Source organism: Canis lupus, chromosome 1 (assembly GCF_003254725.2).
Source record: "Canis lupus dingo isolate Sandy chromosome 1, ASM325472v2, whole genome shotgun sequence".
In the NCBI taxonomy this organism is placed as follows: domain Eukaryota; kingdom Metazoa; phylum Chordata; class Mammalia; order Carnivora; family Canidae; genus Canis; species Canis lupus.
Genome location: NC_064243.1, coordinates 100,675,621 through 100,692,510, shown reverse-complemented (window position 1 = coordinate 100,692,510; position 16,890 = coordinate 100,675,621). Strand labels below are relative to the sequence as shown.

At 41.8% G+C, this 16,890-nt stretch overlaps 1 protein-coding gene across 1 annotated transcript; it reads left to right on the top strand.

The window, feature by feature from the left end:
• Positions 1–9,427: 9,427 nt before the first annotated feature.
• Positions 9,428–11,994, top strand: ZSCAN4 (zinc finger and SCAN domain containing 4). Its single transcript, XM_025421822.2, has 4 exons — positions 9,428–9,438; positions 9,811–10,192; positions 10,794–10,959; positions 11,049–11,994. The coding sequence occupies exons 1-4, from the start codon at positions 9,428–9,430 to the stop codon at positions 11,783–11,785; spliced, it is 1,296 nt and encodes a 431-aa protein (XP_025277607.2). The 3' UTR covers positions 11,786–11,994.
• The last annotated feature ends 4,896 nt before the right edge of the window (positions 11,995–16,890 follow it).

The window sequence follows — 16,890 nt, the reverse complement described above, 5'->3', positions numbered from 1 at the left end:
CTAGGTAAAACATCTAGAGGAAACACTGGATAAAAGTTTTGTGTTTTTGTGCTAGGTAAAGATTTTGTAGGTATACCATCAAAAGCATGATTCATAAAAGAAAAAAAGATAAATTAAAACTCATCAAAATAGAGAAATTCTCATCTTTCGAAGACATTAGAAAAGAATAAAAGACAAGCCACAAACTCAGAGAACTGATTTGTAAATCACATACCTCATGAAGGTGACTTTGTTTTCAGCGTATATTAAGGCTCAATAAGGAAAGTGAGAAAAGAAGTTGAAAGATATGTAATCCAAGAAAATATACAGATATCAAGTGAGTACATGTTAAAATGCTCCATCATTATTTATTAATGAATTGCATATTAAAATCACAACAAGGGACGCTTAGGTGGCTCAGCGATTGAGTGTCTGCCTTTGGCCCAGGGCATGGTCCGGGAGTCCTGGAATCAAGTCCCAAATCAGGCTCTCTGCATGGAGCCTGCTTCTCCCTCTGCCTATGTCTCTGCCTCTCTCTCTCTGTGTCTTTCATGAATAAATAAATAAAATCTTTAAAAATAAAATAAAATAACATCACAAGATACCCCTTCACATCCACAAGCATAGCTAGAATTAGGCAATTCTAACTGTTCCCAGGGATGTGGCAAAGCTGGAACATTCATACATTGCTGCTGGAAATGGAAAATGGTGCAGCCCATGTTCCAAGCAGCTTTAAAGTTTCTTAAAATATTAAACATAAATTCACCATATAACATGACCCAACATTTCCACTCCTAGGAATCTGCCAATGAAAATGAAAAATACCAAAAAAAAAAAAAAAAAAAAAAGAAAAAAAGAAAGAAAATGAAAAATACCTGTCCACACAAGGATGTTCATAGCAATGTTATTGATAATAATTAAAAAGTTAAAACAATCCAATGTCCATAAAATAGTGAAGGGGTAAACAAAATGTGGTATATTAATAAAATGGAGTATTATTCATCAATAAAAGGGAATGAGCTGTTGATACAAATAGCAGCATGGATGAATTCCAAGATAATTATTCTGAGTGAACAAAGCCAGACAAAAAGGAGTACATATGGTTTTATTCCATTTATATACAAGTCATAGAAAATGAAAAATAATTTATAGTGACAGAAAGTCACTTATTTATTGCCTAGAAAGGAAGTGTTGGGGAGGTTTTTTAGGGTAGTGGACATGTTTGTTATCTTAATTGTAAAGGAATTTTTGCAGGTGTATACATATAACTATGCCAAATTGAACACTATAAACAATTACATGTGTGTCATTTATACCTCAATACAAATGCAAAAATGTAAATTAAATTAAAAAATATATTTGCACATAATATGACATATATATAAAAATAAGCAAATGATAGAGTTGAGGAATGAAATTATGAAGATTGTAAAAATGTCTTAATCGACACACTAGGGTAAAAGAATGGTAGGAAAAATGATAGGATATAGATGAAGAGACAGAGAAAGATAATTATATGTATGTATATGTGTGGGTGGCTGTGGGTGTGGGTCTGGAAGGGGGAGACAGAGGGAAGGAGGAAATAGGAAGGAAGAGAGATCATCCTAATTTCACTAGAGTCAAGATGATATTTTGGATGGAGTTTGGGCAATTCAGAGCTCAAACATGCAAACACATTTTCCCAGCTAGAAACCAGACCCCAGCCTGCCCCCTTCTCACCCACCTCACCCCCCTGCCTCACCCACCACATGTCTTCCTGTGTGGTCCCTGAACTTCTTCCACCATCTCCTACCACACACTTGAGGGTTCTGAAGCCTGAGAATATCCCGGCCTTCCTGTCACAGGACCGCTGTTCCCTCCACAGATGGACCTTCTTTGTCAGAATCATCTCAACTTTCCTTCCTTTTTTTGGGACTCCTTGGAGTCCCAATCTTCTTACTTTATTGATGAGGGAGCAGAAGGCAAGCTGAGGACAAAGCACAAGCTGACACTCAGCAACCACCCCCCACTCCTTAGTGGAATATGTGTGACATTCCGCCAGGAAAATCCCAACTGTCTTAATGCTCCGCTAGAGTGAAAAATCACCTTAGCTTGACGATTTCCATCTCTAGTATCCTGAGGGTCTTCTTTAGCATATGAAAATCCTTTTGGACACCTCCCTTTTTCTTTAACTCCTGGACTTCAAGTATATAATCATCCATTCCTCACAAAGCCCAGTTCAGCTGATCTTTCTGCCCTCAGGTCCTGTCCCTGTGTTTTAATAAAATCATTTTTTTTTTTTTTTGCACCAAAGATGTCTCAAGAATTCTTTCTTGGCACCAGCTCCAGACCTTACCAACATTCTGTTGTGCCCAAGATTGAGAATCCGAGAAACCACCAAGGAGCCAACACCGATGCAAGCGCACGAGGGTTTATTAGCAAGCTTGAGCTTAAGTTCGAGTATACCTGACACGGCGGAGCAGGGACTTGGACCCCGAAGTGGGTTACGGCTGGGTTTTTTATAGGCTGGTCTAGAGGATTTACAGAAGGGGTGGAGGAATTTCTCAAGTTCTGTTTACATTCTGATATGGGGCTTAAGGGCATTGAGTTCTGTTCTCATTCTAATATGGGACTTTCTACCACAGCATGGGCTCTGTTGTCTTTCTGATATGGGATTCTCTGCCGAGGGCAATTCTGAGCTCTGTTGTCTTTCTGATGTGGGATTCCCTGCCGAGGACATTCTGCAGTTTTTCCTGTAAAGTTCAGCTCTTATTCACAGGGGCCAAGATGGCTGTACTTGTGCTAATGTTAAACTTGAGGTGGAATGGCCTTAATTTTTGGCCTCCACACTGAGGCATCCTCTGATTCACCAACTGGGACTGAATAGTAAAAGAGAACATTAGCCTTGTTCTCCGCCGCTCGTGCAATCCACAAATCTCAGAAAATTAGGAAGTACTAGCAAATTTGTGTGAGACTCACTTCAGACCAAACTTGGCCAGAATTTATGTGATACTAATGGTAATTTTTGTATTCTCCTTTAGCGTAAGTATTGTTACATCTCACTGCAGAAATATTAGTGTATTTGATTGTGGCCAATTGTTCCAATCACAGGGATGTTATCTAATAATGTATTGGAGAACTGGAGCTAGAGCAAGATGAAGATTCCATCAGAGATCCCATCAACAGGATAATCTTATCCAATCACGACTGTAAATGCTTCATTGACCCCACACCCTATAAAAGGGATGAGTCTTAAGAAGGCAGAACTAGTGCAGAGAGTGAGTTTCACAGAAACTTAGCTTTCAGCCCAGAATTGACCAGTTTGAAGTTCAGTCTTCCTGAATAGGTGAGTTTCCAGAATGAAAGCAAAATTTCCAGTTTTGTGCTTGTGTTTTATGCATGTGTGTGGGATAATCATTGGGGAAAAATGCCTAGTTACAAAAATATGGGGCTTGTTCAGTTAGGTATGGTGTTTCTTCCGACTGGATGGGAGCCCCCCAAATGTAGGGTGACCAGATCGGTGGAAATTGGTGGGATGGGAGATGAGCGGATCCACCTGAGGCAGAACAAAGGTGATAGAAGTTTATTGAATACATGCAAGGGAGCAGCAGGCAGGACAGCAGAGGAGCGACTGCTTGCAATGAAGCAATGGGTGGGGGTTGCTTTTATTTTTATTTTTTTAAGATTTTATTTATTTATTCATAGAGACAGAAAGAGAGAGGCAGAGACACAGGCAGAGGGAGAAGCAGGCACCATACAGAGAGCCTGATGTGGGACTCGATCCAGGGTCTCGATCCAGGGTCTCCATGACCACGCCCTGGGCTGCAGACGGCGCTAAACCGCTGCGCCACCAGGGCTGCCCATGGGGGCTGCTTTTAAAGAGGGAAGGTGAGCAGGTATGGTAACAGAATTTTCCATTTTTTGGTAAACTGTACCTGGTTATAGTAGCTCATTGATTAGTTAGGGCCTATGGATAATTTGAGGTGGGTTGCCTGATGGGATGGTCTGTATTTAGCCAGGGGATTGCTGTGGCACTTCTCATCCCATCTCACCTACATCTCTACTCTATTGGGGATGGTCTATTTTTATAGATGCTCTAGCTCAGTAGAGATCAATGTTGTGGGCTTTATAAAAGCCTGGCCTGGTTGAAAGAGTTCTCCCATCGAAGGCATTTTTGTATGGCTCTGTTGTCTTGTTAATTTTGTTTCTAGTGAGATGTTTTTATGGCATCTTGTTAAAAGTGTTGGTCCTGAGTGGATTGGGGTGTGGTTGGGGGCTAAGATTCAAAGTTTAAGTATCAGCTATTTAGCATACCCTTACTAAGTGGCTACCTTATGCTACGGCCTGTCCCTGTGTTTTACATATATTAACTAATTGAGTTCCAGTAACAACCCTAACAGCAGGGTGTTTTTAAGAATTCTCTGCAGGGCAGCCCGGGTGGCTCAGCAGTTTAGCGCCCATCTTCTGCCCAGGGCATGATCCTGCAGTCTGGGGATCGAGTCCCGCTTTGGGCTCCCTGCATGAAGCCTGCTTCTCTCTCTGCCTCTCTCTCTCTGTCTCTCATTAATAAATAAGATATTTTGTTTTAAAAAGAATTCTGTGACAGATGGGGACCTCATGGGTAACTTGCCTGGGCCAAACAGCTTGTTTCACATTGGAACCTGGCAGTCTGATTTTGAATGCCAAAGTCTTTTTTATTCATGAGAGACAGAAGAAGAGGCAGAGACACAGGCAGAGAAGGGAGCCTGATGCGGAACTCTATCCCGGACCCGGGATCATGCCCTGAGCGAAAGGCAGACTCAAACACTGAGCCACTCAGGCATCACTAAATGTGGAATCTTAAAACAAAAACCTTAATTCATAAATAATGAGATTGGTGGTTGCCAAAAGCAGGAGGTGAGGGGTGGCAAAATTGGTGAAGTGGGTCAAAAGTTATAAACTTTCAGCTATAAATAAGTCATGGAGATGTAATATACAGCATGGTGACTATAGTTAATAATTTTATATTGCATATTTGGAACTTGCTAAGAGTAAATCTTAGAAGTTCTTATCACAGGGATGCCTGGTTGGGTTAGTCAGAAAAGTGTGTGACTCTTGATCTTGGGGTCATGAGGTCGAGCTCCATGTTGGGTGTAGGCATAGAGAATACTTCAATAAATAAAACTTTAAAAACAAAAAGCTAACAAAGTTCTCATCACAAGAAAAAATATGTAATTATGTATGGTGATATTAACTAGATTTATTGTGATCATTTCACAGTATAAACAAATAGTGAATTATGTTGTACTCCTCAAACTAATAATGTGGAATGCCAATTATACCCCAATTAAAAAAACTAGATCTATTTTTTTAAAGATTTTTTTTTATTTTTTTTTTATTTTTTTAAAGATTTTGACAGAGAGCAAGAGAAAATAAGCAAGGGGAGCAGCACAGGGAGAGGGACTCCCCACTGAGCAGGGAGCCCAACACGGGGCTCAATCCCAGAACCCTGGGATCATGACCTGAGCTGAAGGCAGATACTTAATTGACTAAGCCACCCAGGCACTAAATCTATTTTCTATGTAATCTATTTTTGTGTCCTTTTTAATCTTAGATGGTAAGTAATTCACAGATCTGTATTTATTTTATTAAAAATTTCATATTAGGGGCACCTGGCTGGTTCAGTCAGTAGACTGTGTGACTCGATCTCAGGGTTGAATTTGAGCCCCATGGAGTAGAGATTAAAAATGTCAATTACCAAATATCTCATCTGGTAGTCTGATAGGATTAATCATGTTGATCCCATCTATAGATGAAATAAAGATTAATCCAGAAGAACCACACAGAAGAAAATGGAATACATATTTTCCTTTTCCTAATCCAGATGACTTTAGTATAATGCTAATCTTGTCACATGCCATTTTACATTCCCTTGCCCTCAGGAAAAACTACTGAGTCCTTCCTGGTCTCATGAGGCCTTACCTGGGTCATCTCATCCCTCTATTCTTAGCTGTCATGGCTGGTTCTCTATATCCAGGTACATTGGCCTTATTTTTCCTCTGCAGATCTCTTCATCTGGGCCTCCCCACAAGTTCTCTTTTTCAAGACCACCCCAGGCACAAATAGACCGCATGGTCACACTTGCAGACAAATACTCAATCCCACAGGGACACTGCTGTGGAGCACTGTGATTAAGACCTTAGCATTAGGGATGCCTGGGTGGCTCAGTGGTTGAGCATCCGCCTTCCGGGATCTGGGATCAAGTCCTGCATTGGGCTCCCTGCGTGGAGCCTGCTTCTCCCTCTGCCTTTGTCTCTGCCTCTCTCTCTTTGTATCTCTAATGAATAAATAAATAAATCTTTAAGGAAAAAACCACAGGAAACAGGTATTGGCAAGGATGCGGAAAAAAGGAACCCTCTCACACTGCTGGTGGGAATGCAAACTGATGTAGCCACTCTGGAAGATACTACCAAGGCTCCTCATAAAGTTAAAAATAGAACTATCCTCTGATCCAGCAATTGTACTACTAGGTATTTACCCAAAGGATACAAAAATACTGATTCGGTATTATAGCCAAATTATGGGAAAAACCAAATCCCAAGAGCAAAATTTTTAAGAAGACTTCTTTTTCTTTTTTTTTAAGATTTTATTTGTTTACCTAACAGTGAGAGAGCACAAGCAGGGGAAGCAGCAGAGGAAGAGGGAGAAGCAGGGTCTCCACTGAGCAGGAAGTCTGATGTTGGGCTCCATCCCAGGACCCTGGGATCATGACCTGAGCTGAAGGCAGACCCTTAAGGAACTGAGCCACCGAGGTGCCATAAGAATTTTTCTATAGTCATTTTGTAAATGCCTTATTACACAATGGAAGCTCCTCTCTACTCCTGGTTTTACTAAATACCTTTCTCAAAATTGAGCACTGATTTCTTTTTTTTTTTTTTTTTAATGATAGTGTTTTTATTTTTATTTTTATTTATTTTATTTTATTTTATTTTATTTTATTTTATTTATTTTTTTATTGGTGTTCAATTTACTAACATACAGAATAATACCCAGTGCCCGTCACCCATTCACTCCCACCCCCCGCCCTCCTCCCCTTCTACCACCCCTAGTTCGTTTCCCAGAGTTAGCAGTCTTTACGTTCTGTCTCCCTTTCTGATATTTCCCACACATTTCTTCTCCCTTCCCTTATTTTCCCTTTCACTATTATTTATATTCCCCAAATGAATGAGAACATATAATGTTTGTCCTTCTCCGACTGACTTACTTCACTCAGCATAATACCCTCCAGTTCCATCCACGTTGAAGCAAATGGTGGGTATTTGTCATTTCTAATAGCTGAGTAATATTCCATTGTATACATTGACCACATCTTCTTTATCCATTCATCTTTCGTTGGACACCGAGGCTCCTTCCACAGTTTGGCTATAGTGGCCATTGCTGCTAGAAACATCGGGGTGCAGGTGTCCCGGCGTTTCATTGCATTTGTATCTTTGGGGTAAATCCCCAACAGTGCAATTGCTGGGTCGTAGGGCAGGTATATTTTTAACTGTTTGAGGAACCTCCACACAGTTTTCCAGAGTGGCTGCACCAGTTCACATTCCCACCAACAGTGTAAGAGGGTTCCCTTTTCTCTGCATCCTCTCCAACATTTGTTGTTTCCTGCCTTGTTAATTTTCCCCATTCTCACTGGTGTGAGGTGGTATCTCATTGTAGTTTTGATTTGTATTTCCCTGATGGCAAGTGATGCAGAGCATTTTCTCATATGCATGTTGGCCATGTCTATGTCTTCCTCTGTGAGATTTCTGTTCATGTCTTTTGCCCATTTCATGATTGGATTGTTTGTTTCTTTGGTGTTGAGTTTAATAAGTTCTTTATAGATCTTGGAAACTAGCCCTTTATCTGATATGTCATTTGCAAATATCTTCTCCCATTCTGTAGGATGTCTTTGAGTTTTGTTGACTGTATCCTTTGCTGTGCAAAAGCTTCTTATCTTGATGAAGTCCCAATAGTTCATTTTTGCTTTTGTTTCTTTTGCCTTTGTGGATGTATCTTGCAAGAAGTTACTATGGCCGATTTCAAAAAGGGTGTTGCCTGTGTTCTTCTCTAGGATTTTGATGGAATCTTGTCTCACATTTAGATCTTTCATCCATTTTGAGTTTATCTTTGTGTATGGTGAAAGAGAGTGGTCTAGTTTCATTCTTCTGCATGTGGATGTCCAATTTTCCCAGCACCATTTATTGAAGAGACTGTCTTTCTTCCAATGGATAGTCTTTCCTCCTTTATCGAATATTAGTTGCCCATAAAGTTCAGGGTCCACTTCTGGATTCTCTATTCTGTTCCACTGATCTATGTGTCTGTTTTTGTGCCAGTACCACACTGTCTTGATGACCACAGCTTTGTAGTACAACCTGAAATCTGGCATTGTGATGCCCCCAGATACGGTTTTCTTTTTTAAAATTCCCCTGGCTATTCGGGGTCTTTTCTGATTCCACACAAATCTTAAAATAATTTGTTCTAACTCTCTGAAGAAAGTCCATGGTATTTTGATAGGGATTGCATTAAACGTGTATATTGCCCTGGGTAACATTGACATTTTCACAATATTAATTCTGCCAATCCATGAGCATGGAATATTTTTCCATCTCTTTGTGTCTTCCTCAATTTCTTTCAGAAGTGTTCTATAGTTTTGAGGGTATAGATCCTTTACATCTTTGGTGAGGTTTATTCCTAGGTATCTTATGCTTTTGGGTGCAATTGTAAATGGGATTGACTCCTTAATTTCTCTTTCTTCAGTCTCATTGTTAGTGTATAGAAATGCCACTGACTTCTGGGCATTGATTTTGTATCCTGCCACGCTACCGAATTGCTGTATGAGTTCTAGCAATCTTGGGGTGGAGACTTTTGGGTTTTCTATGTAGAGTATCATGTCATCGGCGAAGAGAGAGAGTTTGACTTCTTCTTTGCCAATTTGAATGCCTTTAATGTCTTTTTGTTGTCTGATTGCTGAGGCTAGGACTTCCAGTACTATGTTGAATAGCAGTGGTGAGAGTGGACATCCCTGTCTTGTTCCTGATCTTAGGGGAAAGGCTCCCAGTGCTTCCCCATTGAGAATGATATTTGCTGTGGGCTTTTCATAGATGGCTTTTAAGATGTCGAGGAATGTTCCCTCTATCCCTACACTCTGAAGAGTTTTAATCAGGAATGGATGCTGTATTTTGTCAAATGCTTTCTCTGCATCCAATGAGAGGATCATATGGTTCTTGGTGATTTCTTATTAAGCTTTTTAAATATATCTACTATTAAGATGAAAGCATATTCTTTAAATTCAGTAATGTGATAAATTACACTGCTTTTTGAGATTTAACCCAAATTGTATATAGAAGATAAAATCCACCTATTCATGAAGTATTACTTTCCTTATATATGACTGAGTTTGATTTTCAGATATCTATGCTCATAAGAATTATTGGCTAGTATTTAATGTACTAGTATGGTTTATCCGTAAGGTTAGTTAATTAATTAACCTCATTAACTAAAAGAGGAGTGTCTTTTTATATGCTCATCTAAGACTAACATTATGTCTTTCTTAAATGTCTCATAAAATTCACCTATGAAGTAATATGGGTCTGAAATTTATATTTTCTTTTTGCTTTTTTAAATTATTCCAGTGATACAATTAAATATCTCTTCTTTGTAGTTTATAGTTTTTAAGCATCCACCACTATCAACTCTATGCAACATCTGTTATCTAAATAGTAAAATGAGAACAGAAATATCAAATGGATTCCCTGATTTTGTTTTGAAACAGATCTCCAGAAACAGGACTTCACAAACTGCATCCAGGAATTTGCATCTCTGATAAATATTACTAAGATTGGATTTATTTCTGTGTGAACCATCCATGGATGATCCTGGGTCAAAAAATAAAGACTTTAAGCCCAGCCAAAGACCTGCTCTCCAAGAGGCAGAGGAGATTTCTGAGTTCAAGGACACTCAGAACAGTTTATTTCAAAATGGCAACAACTCACATGCAAAGCAGGAACTGCAAAGACTCTATAAATCATTTTACTTCTGGCTGCAGCCAGAAAAACACAGCAAGGATGAAATTATTTTTCAAGTGGTCTTGGAACAGTTTATGATCAATAGACATTGCAGTGATCGGTCTACTTTGAAGAATAAATGGGAATCAAGTGGCAGGAACCTGGAGAAATTCATGGAAGATCTGAGTGATAGTTCTGTGAAGCCACCTGGCTTAGTGAGTAGAAGATTCTTTTCCCCTAGAGGGAGGGGCCAAAAAGAGTCAGGAATAAGCAGTCAGTAGGAGATACTGGAAGTAGGAAAATAAGTTATTATAGATGCAGTTGTCAGATCACTCCTCCTCACCGAGGAGGGAAAACTTAGGAATAAGTGAGTAAAAATAAGGGGTTATAGTCATTCTTTCAGTGGGAAAGAATAGGAACCAATATATTAATTTATTTCATTGAGTTTCATTGGAGAGGTGGTACAGAAACTCAGCAAGAAGTTGTCAGTTGGGCAAAACCTCAAGGATGAGGAGAAACACCTTGACAAGTGCTGGATCTTCCCTCAAAGCCTTAGCATTCATCTTTTTTATTAGGGAAGACACATCAATAAAGAATACATAGGGCATCCCTGGGTGGCTCAGCTCTGTAGCGCCTGCCTTCGGCCCAGGGCATGATTCTGGAATACCAGTATCAAGTCCCACATCGGGCTCCCTGCATGGAGCCTGCTTATAGCACTGCCTGTCTCTGCCTCTCTTTCTCTCTCATGAATAAATAAGTAAAATCTTTTTTAAAAAAAGAATATATTACAGTTATCTTTTTTTCTTTTAATAACAGGTCCACGTCCACATGAAGGGCCAGGACGCCCTCTTTTCTGAGAATATGCCCTTAAGAGAAGTCATCGTTCATTTCATGAAACAATTGTCAGCAGGAACCCCAACAGAAGAGAACATGGGGACACCCTCCTGGACTTCCCAAGATACTTCCCTGGAAACAGGACAAGGTGAGTGGGGTAAGCCAAGGTACCAGAGGGATGTTGTGTGTGGACTCCTTCTTGGGTACAACTTCACTGAGTTGTTTTATCCCCCACAGGAGATAAAGCAAATGGCTACAACATTTATCACAATGACGGTACTACTAGTCAAGGCAATGCAGTACCTTCCCTGTTCATTGTCCATGAGGAGGACTGTCCTCACCCTGAAGAGGACAGTGTTTCTTTGAAGGATCTGCTCAGCCCTGGAAGACCGGGTCTAGGTACGTCCAATTCCCAGGAAGGGTGCCTGCAAGGACGCCCATATCAAGATGTCCTGATGGAGGGGGCACCAGGGTTTCACTCTCGGTCAACCGCAGTCACCCCTGACCCTGTTTCTACCCACCAAAAAACCGAGGGGAATTCCACATGTGGGGGACACCAAGAAAGATTCCGTGACGCCCAAAACTCCTACAGATGTGAAAAATGTCCCAGGATCTTTAGGTATTTCTCTCAGCTAAAAGCCCATCAGAGAAGACACAACAATGAGAGGACATTCATTTGTGCTGAGTGTAACAAAGGCTTCTTCCAAGCGTCAGACCTACACGTGCATCAGAAGATTCACACAGAAGAGAAGCCTTTCAGGTGCAGCACATGTGAAAAATCCTTCAGCCACAAAACCAACCTTCTGGCCCATGAGAGAATCCACACGGGTGAGAAGCCCTATGTATGTGCGCTTTGCCAGAGAAGCTACCGCCAGTCATCCACCTACCACCGCCACCTGAGGACTCACCAGAAAATTGCCGTCAAAGGTACTCCTTCCACATCAGAAGCTTCCTCAGCTGTAGCCTCAGTGTAATGCTATGTGAATATGTATGCAAATACGTATATTTCCATAGCACCTCCCTATTTAGAACATATAATTTCCTGATTATATTTTCCATTTATTTTCTTCACTAAAATGTAAGTTTAAGGAGGAATTTCTGTTCGTTCACTGGAGTGTATCTCAGGTGCCCAGAAAAGTGGCTGACAAAAAATTCAAATAACCAATAAATAACCTGCTGAATAAATGGATGAATGTGTAATGTTGGTGTTTATTCCTTAAAATCCATGAAAGTTCAACTCCAGGACACAAACACCAGCTTCCAGTGGTCAAGTGATGCTTTCCCTCCTGCTCCCCTGCCTCTGTCCACACACTTTATCTTTACTGGGTCACATGCACTTAAAAAGGTGCAGAGCAGGGGCACAAACCCAGAAATAGGCCTTAGTCTATAAAAGGGAACTTCTATATTCAAATGTTATATTTCTTTAATTCACTTGATATATTAATGGCTAAACTCCATCTGATATGATTGGTGATTGAAAGTTTGAGAATGCTATTTTATTGACAAATACCAAAAAAGGTCAAATGCTTTCTGTTCATTTTTTCCAGAGATGGCAGGTATGGGGTGGTGGTGGTGGGGGGGGAGGATGAGGAGCTCATTTGCAGAACTAGTTTGAAAGGGCACTTTGGAGGAAATGAAAAGATGCTGTGCACAGCTGAGGCAAGAGCATTTATGTTGGTTACTTGGAATACATTTGTGAGCTGGTTTCCACTAGGAAACTGGGACTCAATCACATTGAGAAACTAGAAGGTACCATGTGAAAATGGCTTCAATCATGGAAGGGGGTATTCTGTGAGGTATATTGTGACATTTCTCTCACTACATTCATAGTGCAGAGGACTATGGGGCTGCAGACAATGCTCCACTGTGTGGAGAAGCCCACTGATCCATCCTCTTTCCTGGGCTGTCTCCAGGTGTTTCCTATTGTGAATATTCTTGCACATACCTCTTGGTACAAGGGAAACCTTTTGTTTGGAAAGACCTCTGTGAGGCAGGTTGTGAAATAACAGAAAATATATATGTGGGTCTCTGTCCCTAGTTCCAGGCACAGAGCCCCTAAAACCCTTGTAACTTCTTAAGTGATGAGAGCACTAGAAGCATCTTTTGTTCTAATATTTGGTCTTTGACCTTGGTTCCTGATACAGAACCCCAAAATCACTTGGAATTTCCTGGGTGATAGGAGTGTCTTTTGTTTCAGTGAGGCAACTCCCGGGTAGCTTCAGGATGGGGGCTGGTCTCCAGAAAGACTAATCCATGAGTAGACGTTTAGGACGTTCATCCCTATCCACAGTGGAGAGGAGCTAGAGATTGAGTTAATGATCAATCATACCACAGAGTTTGGAGAACTTGGTGAACACCCACGTGCCAGGAGGGAGGCACACCCCCAACTCCATGGGACAGAAGCTCCTGTGCTGGGGACCCTTCCAGACCTCACCAAGCCTGGCAACATAAATGCACAAATACTCAGAGACTCATGAGACAGGCATGTCATGGGGACACCCAAACAACACAGAATTGTGTAGTCCCCACAGACCAAGTGTGATGAGGGGGATGGGTGTAGAGATAGTCTAGCTTAGAGAAAACAACCTATCCCATCTCTGCATATTTGATGACGCGCTGGTGGGAGTCAGAACAGAAAGTTGGGTGCACACCTTGGTACAGCCCGGAGGCTCACACAGGTTTGAAGACTTACAGGTGGTGGGGGAAAAACCAGCTGGGGCCCAGAATTCATTACAGGTTAATGCTTGCCCCCAGGGCTAAGAAGCCTCAGTCTAGTTGGGAGAGGAAGGTGGGAGGTTTACAGGCTTTACAGGAGGGATGGGAACTTTCTAGCAGGTTGGCAGTCACTGTTTGGACAATTTGCAATTTACCAACAATGGTGAGGGAGAACTGTAAGCGCTAAGGTCTCCTGCAAGAGCTGCGGGCAGGGATATGTGAAGGCCTCAGTGGCTGCTCTCAGTTCTTCAGGGCCACACAGCACCCATAATAGTGACAGTGATAACTGGGTGACAGCTCAGTATGGGGGCACAAGGTGGAGCGGCCACCTAGAAGCCATATTTAGGCTTCCTCCCTCTGCGGGGAGGAATTATTGCCAATGGTGGTGAGGGGACAGGATGGTCTACAGTGACACTTATGACCCGGAGAGTCTCAGGTGGAGATGTCAGGGTAGGGTTACTTGGTGGGTCAGGCTCCATGGACAGTCTGGCAGGTGAGGTGTCTGAGTGTCTTGGCCCGAGTCCTGGGCAATTTCCAAAGGAGAACAGAGGCGAACAGGGTGAGAGGGTCCAGCATGGTGTAGGCTGACCGTCCCCAGCTCAGGGATGTAGCAGCTGTGCTGCCCTGTGGAAGTCCCTTGCCCTCTCTGAGAGCTAGATCCCTCCTTTGAAAAGTGGAATAGTCTCTGCACACTGTATGGTTTGCAGGCTGTTAAAATGAAATGATCCTCAAGAGAGCCCATCAGCATTAGGTCCCCATGAAAAGATGAGTGGAGGCCCTCAGCAAAGGGGAAGGGAGGGTGTGTCTGCAGAGTGCCGCAGAGGGCCTGTGGGCCAGAAGCAACGCCAGTGAGGGGCCTTCTGTGAACCTCTGAGACCCTGGCCTAGCGGGAGTTCTGGAGGACATCTCCTGCCAGCTGTTATCGTTGCTCCTGCAGAGCAAAGCAACAGCCAAAGAGCAATCCCAGACCTGTTCAAACTAGTATGAGATGTGATGGCTGCCAAATTTGACCTTTCACGAACTTTCCCCCTCATTACAATGCTAAACGTCATTGCCAGAGGTGGAGACTTGACACACAAAAGAAACATACGTGTATAAAGAAGCATGTTCTGGGATGCCTGGGTGACTCAGCGGTTGAGCGTCAGCCTTTGGCTCAGGGTGCCATCCTGGGTCCGAGGATCAAGTCCCACATTTGGCTCCCTGCGAGGAGCCCGCTTCTCCCTCTATGTCTCTGCCTCTCTCTCTGTGTATCTCATGAATAAATAAATAAAATCTTAAAAAAGAAAAAAATAAAAGGAAGCACGTTCTGTCAACTGTGCTTGCACTCGCTCCCAATTCCCTGTATTTCCCCACCCCACATGCTTAGCCGTCACTCCTTTCTCACCTCGGGTCCTTTAAAACTTTCCCTGCCTATTTTTCCAGGAGCCAATGTGACACATTTTCGTGACTGTGTCTCCCTTCAACTGCAGCTGGTGCCCCAATAAAGCCTTGACTCTGCTTTTAAATTGTGGACACAGTCTCATTTCTACCATCTCTGGGTACAAGGACCCAAATCTGATAACATCATTATGTGCTCTCTGAATCAAATAAACCATTAATTTCCACATTACATTTACTGACTGTCATTACTTCAATTCATTCTATGATTTCATGTTCAACTTAGGCCTACACTTTTCCCTTTCCCTTTCTTTTGCTTCACAGTTCTAGTCTATTATGTATTTCATTCCACTCACAATTTCTTAAATGTCTGATTTCAATTACAAATGGATTTATAAAATGTTAAACAAATTCATCTGTGTGTACATTTAAGGTTTTGCTCTGTTAAATAACAAAATTCAACTGAGTAAGTTTTAAAGATCTAATTGGCTTTACTCAGCAATTCATGAATCTGACAGCGTCCCATCCAGCGTCCCATCCTTAAATAGAAAGGAGCCCCAAGGAGCTATACAAAATGGAAAACTTTTATAGGCAGAAGGGGTGGGACAAGGAAGTTACTAGCAAAGAGTAGATTGTTTCAGGCAAGATCATTTTCCTTTGGGGAGCACAAGTCTGTTGGGCCTCACTGGTGCTGATGAGGTAATTCCAGATTGTCTGCTTTAAGGTTCCACAAGTGTGAGAAGTTGAAATCATGATTAAGTTAGGTATTAAGTCCTAGTTTGATGACACGGGCTTAGGGCATGTGACTCCCTTTGGGGCCTCTTGTTTCTTTTCTTAACAGTTCTGTCTGACACACTTAGCCACTCCTCCCTCCAACCTCCTAACCCAAGGGAATGAACGTTTAAATTCGTGAGAATCTACAAGACACATTTTCTCCCTCATTTACAAACATTCAGTAAAATATCCATTGACTTGCCTTTACCTGACCTGTTTGTTAAATTCATTCATTGGCTCCATTTGTTTCAAAAAGCTTACTAGTCAATACAAGTGCAAGAAACCCACCAGTGCTTTGTTTCAACTGTTTCTAAATTTATTTTATTTTATTTTTTTTAATTTTTTAAAATTTATTTATGATAGTCACACACAGAGAGAGAGAGAGAGGCAGAGACACAGGCAGAGGGAGAAGCAGGCTCCATGCACCGGGAGCCCGACGTGGGATTCGATCCCGGGTCTCCAGGATCGCGCCCTGGGCCAAAGGCAGGCGCCAAACCGTTGCGCCACCCAGGGATCCCTGTTTCTAAATTTAATATCCTGGAAAAACAGTACTTTAAAATGTTACTGAGTTTTAAAAAGAACAATAACACAAGATTAGGTAATTGTATCATATGTCTATTTATGTATTCCACTCTCTGAATGGTTTTCAAAGATCTTTAACTTTTCTGGCCACTTTTAGTACTGCAAATTGTACAGTACAAATGGTGAATTATTGTTTCTTTTTTTAAAGATTTTATTTACTCGTGAGAGAGAGAGAGAGAGAGAGAGAGAGAGAGAGCCCCCACGCGCGTGTGTACAAGCAGGGGGTGGGGCAGAGGGAGAGGGAGAAGCAGGTTCTCCACTGAGCAAGGAGCCCAATGAGGGGCCTTTGGGACCATGACCTAAGCTGAATGCAGACACTTAACCAACTAAGCCACTAAGCCACCCAGGCAGCCCATTGTTTTTTTGTTTTGTTTTGTTTTTAAGACAAGAATGTTTATGCACAATTTCTTTTATTTATTTATTATTTTTTTTAAATAAGATTTTATTTATTTATTCATGAGAGACACACAGAGAGAGAAGTAGAGACACAGGCAGAGGGAGAAGCAGGCCCCATGCAGGGAGCCTGATGTGGGACTTGATCCCAGATCCTGGGATCACGCCCTGAGCCAAAGGCAGACGCTCAACCACTGAGCTACCCAGGCGTCCCCACAATTTCTTTTAGAGGAAATTA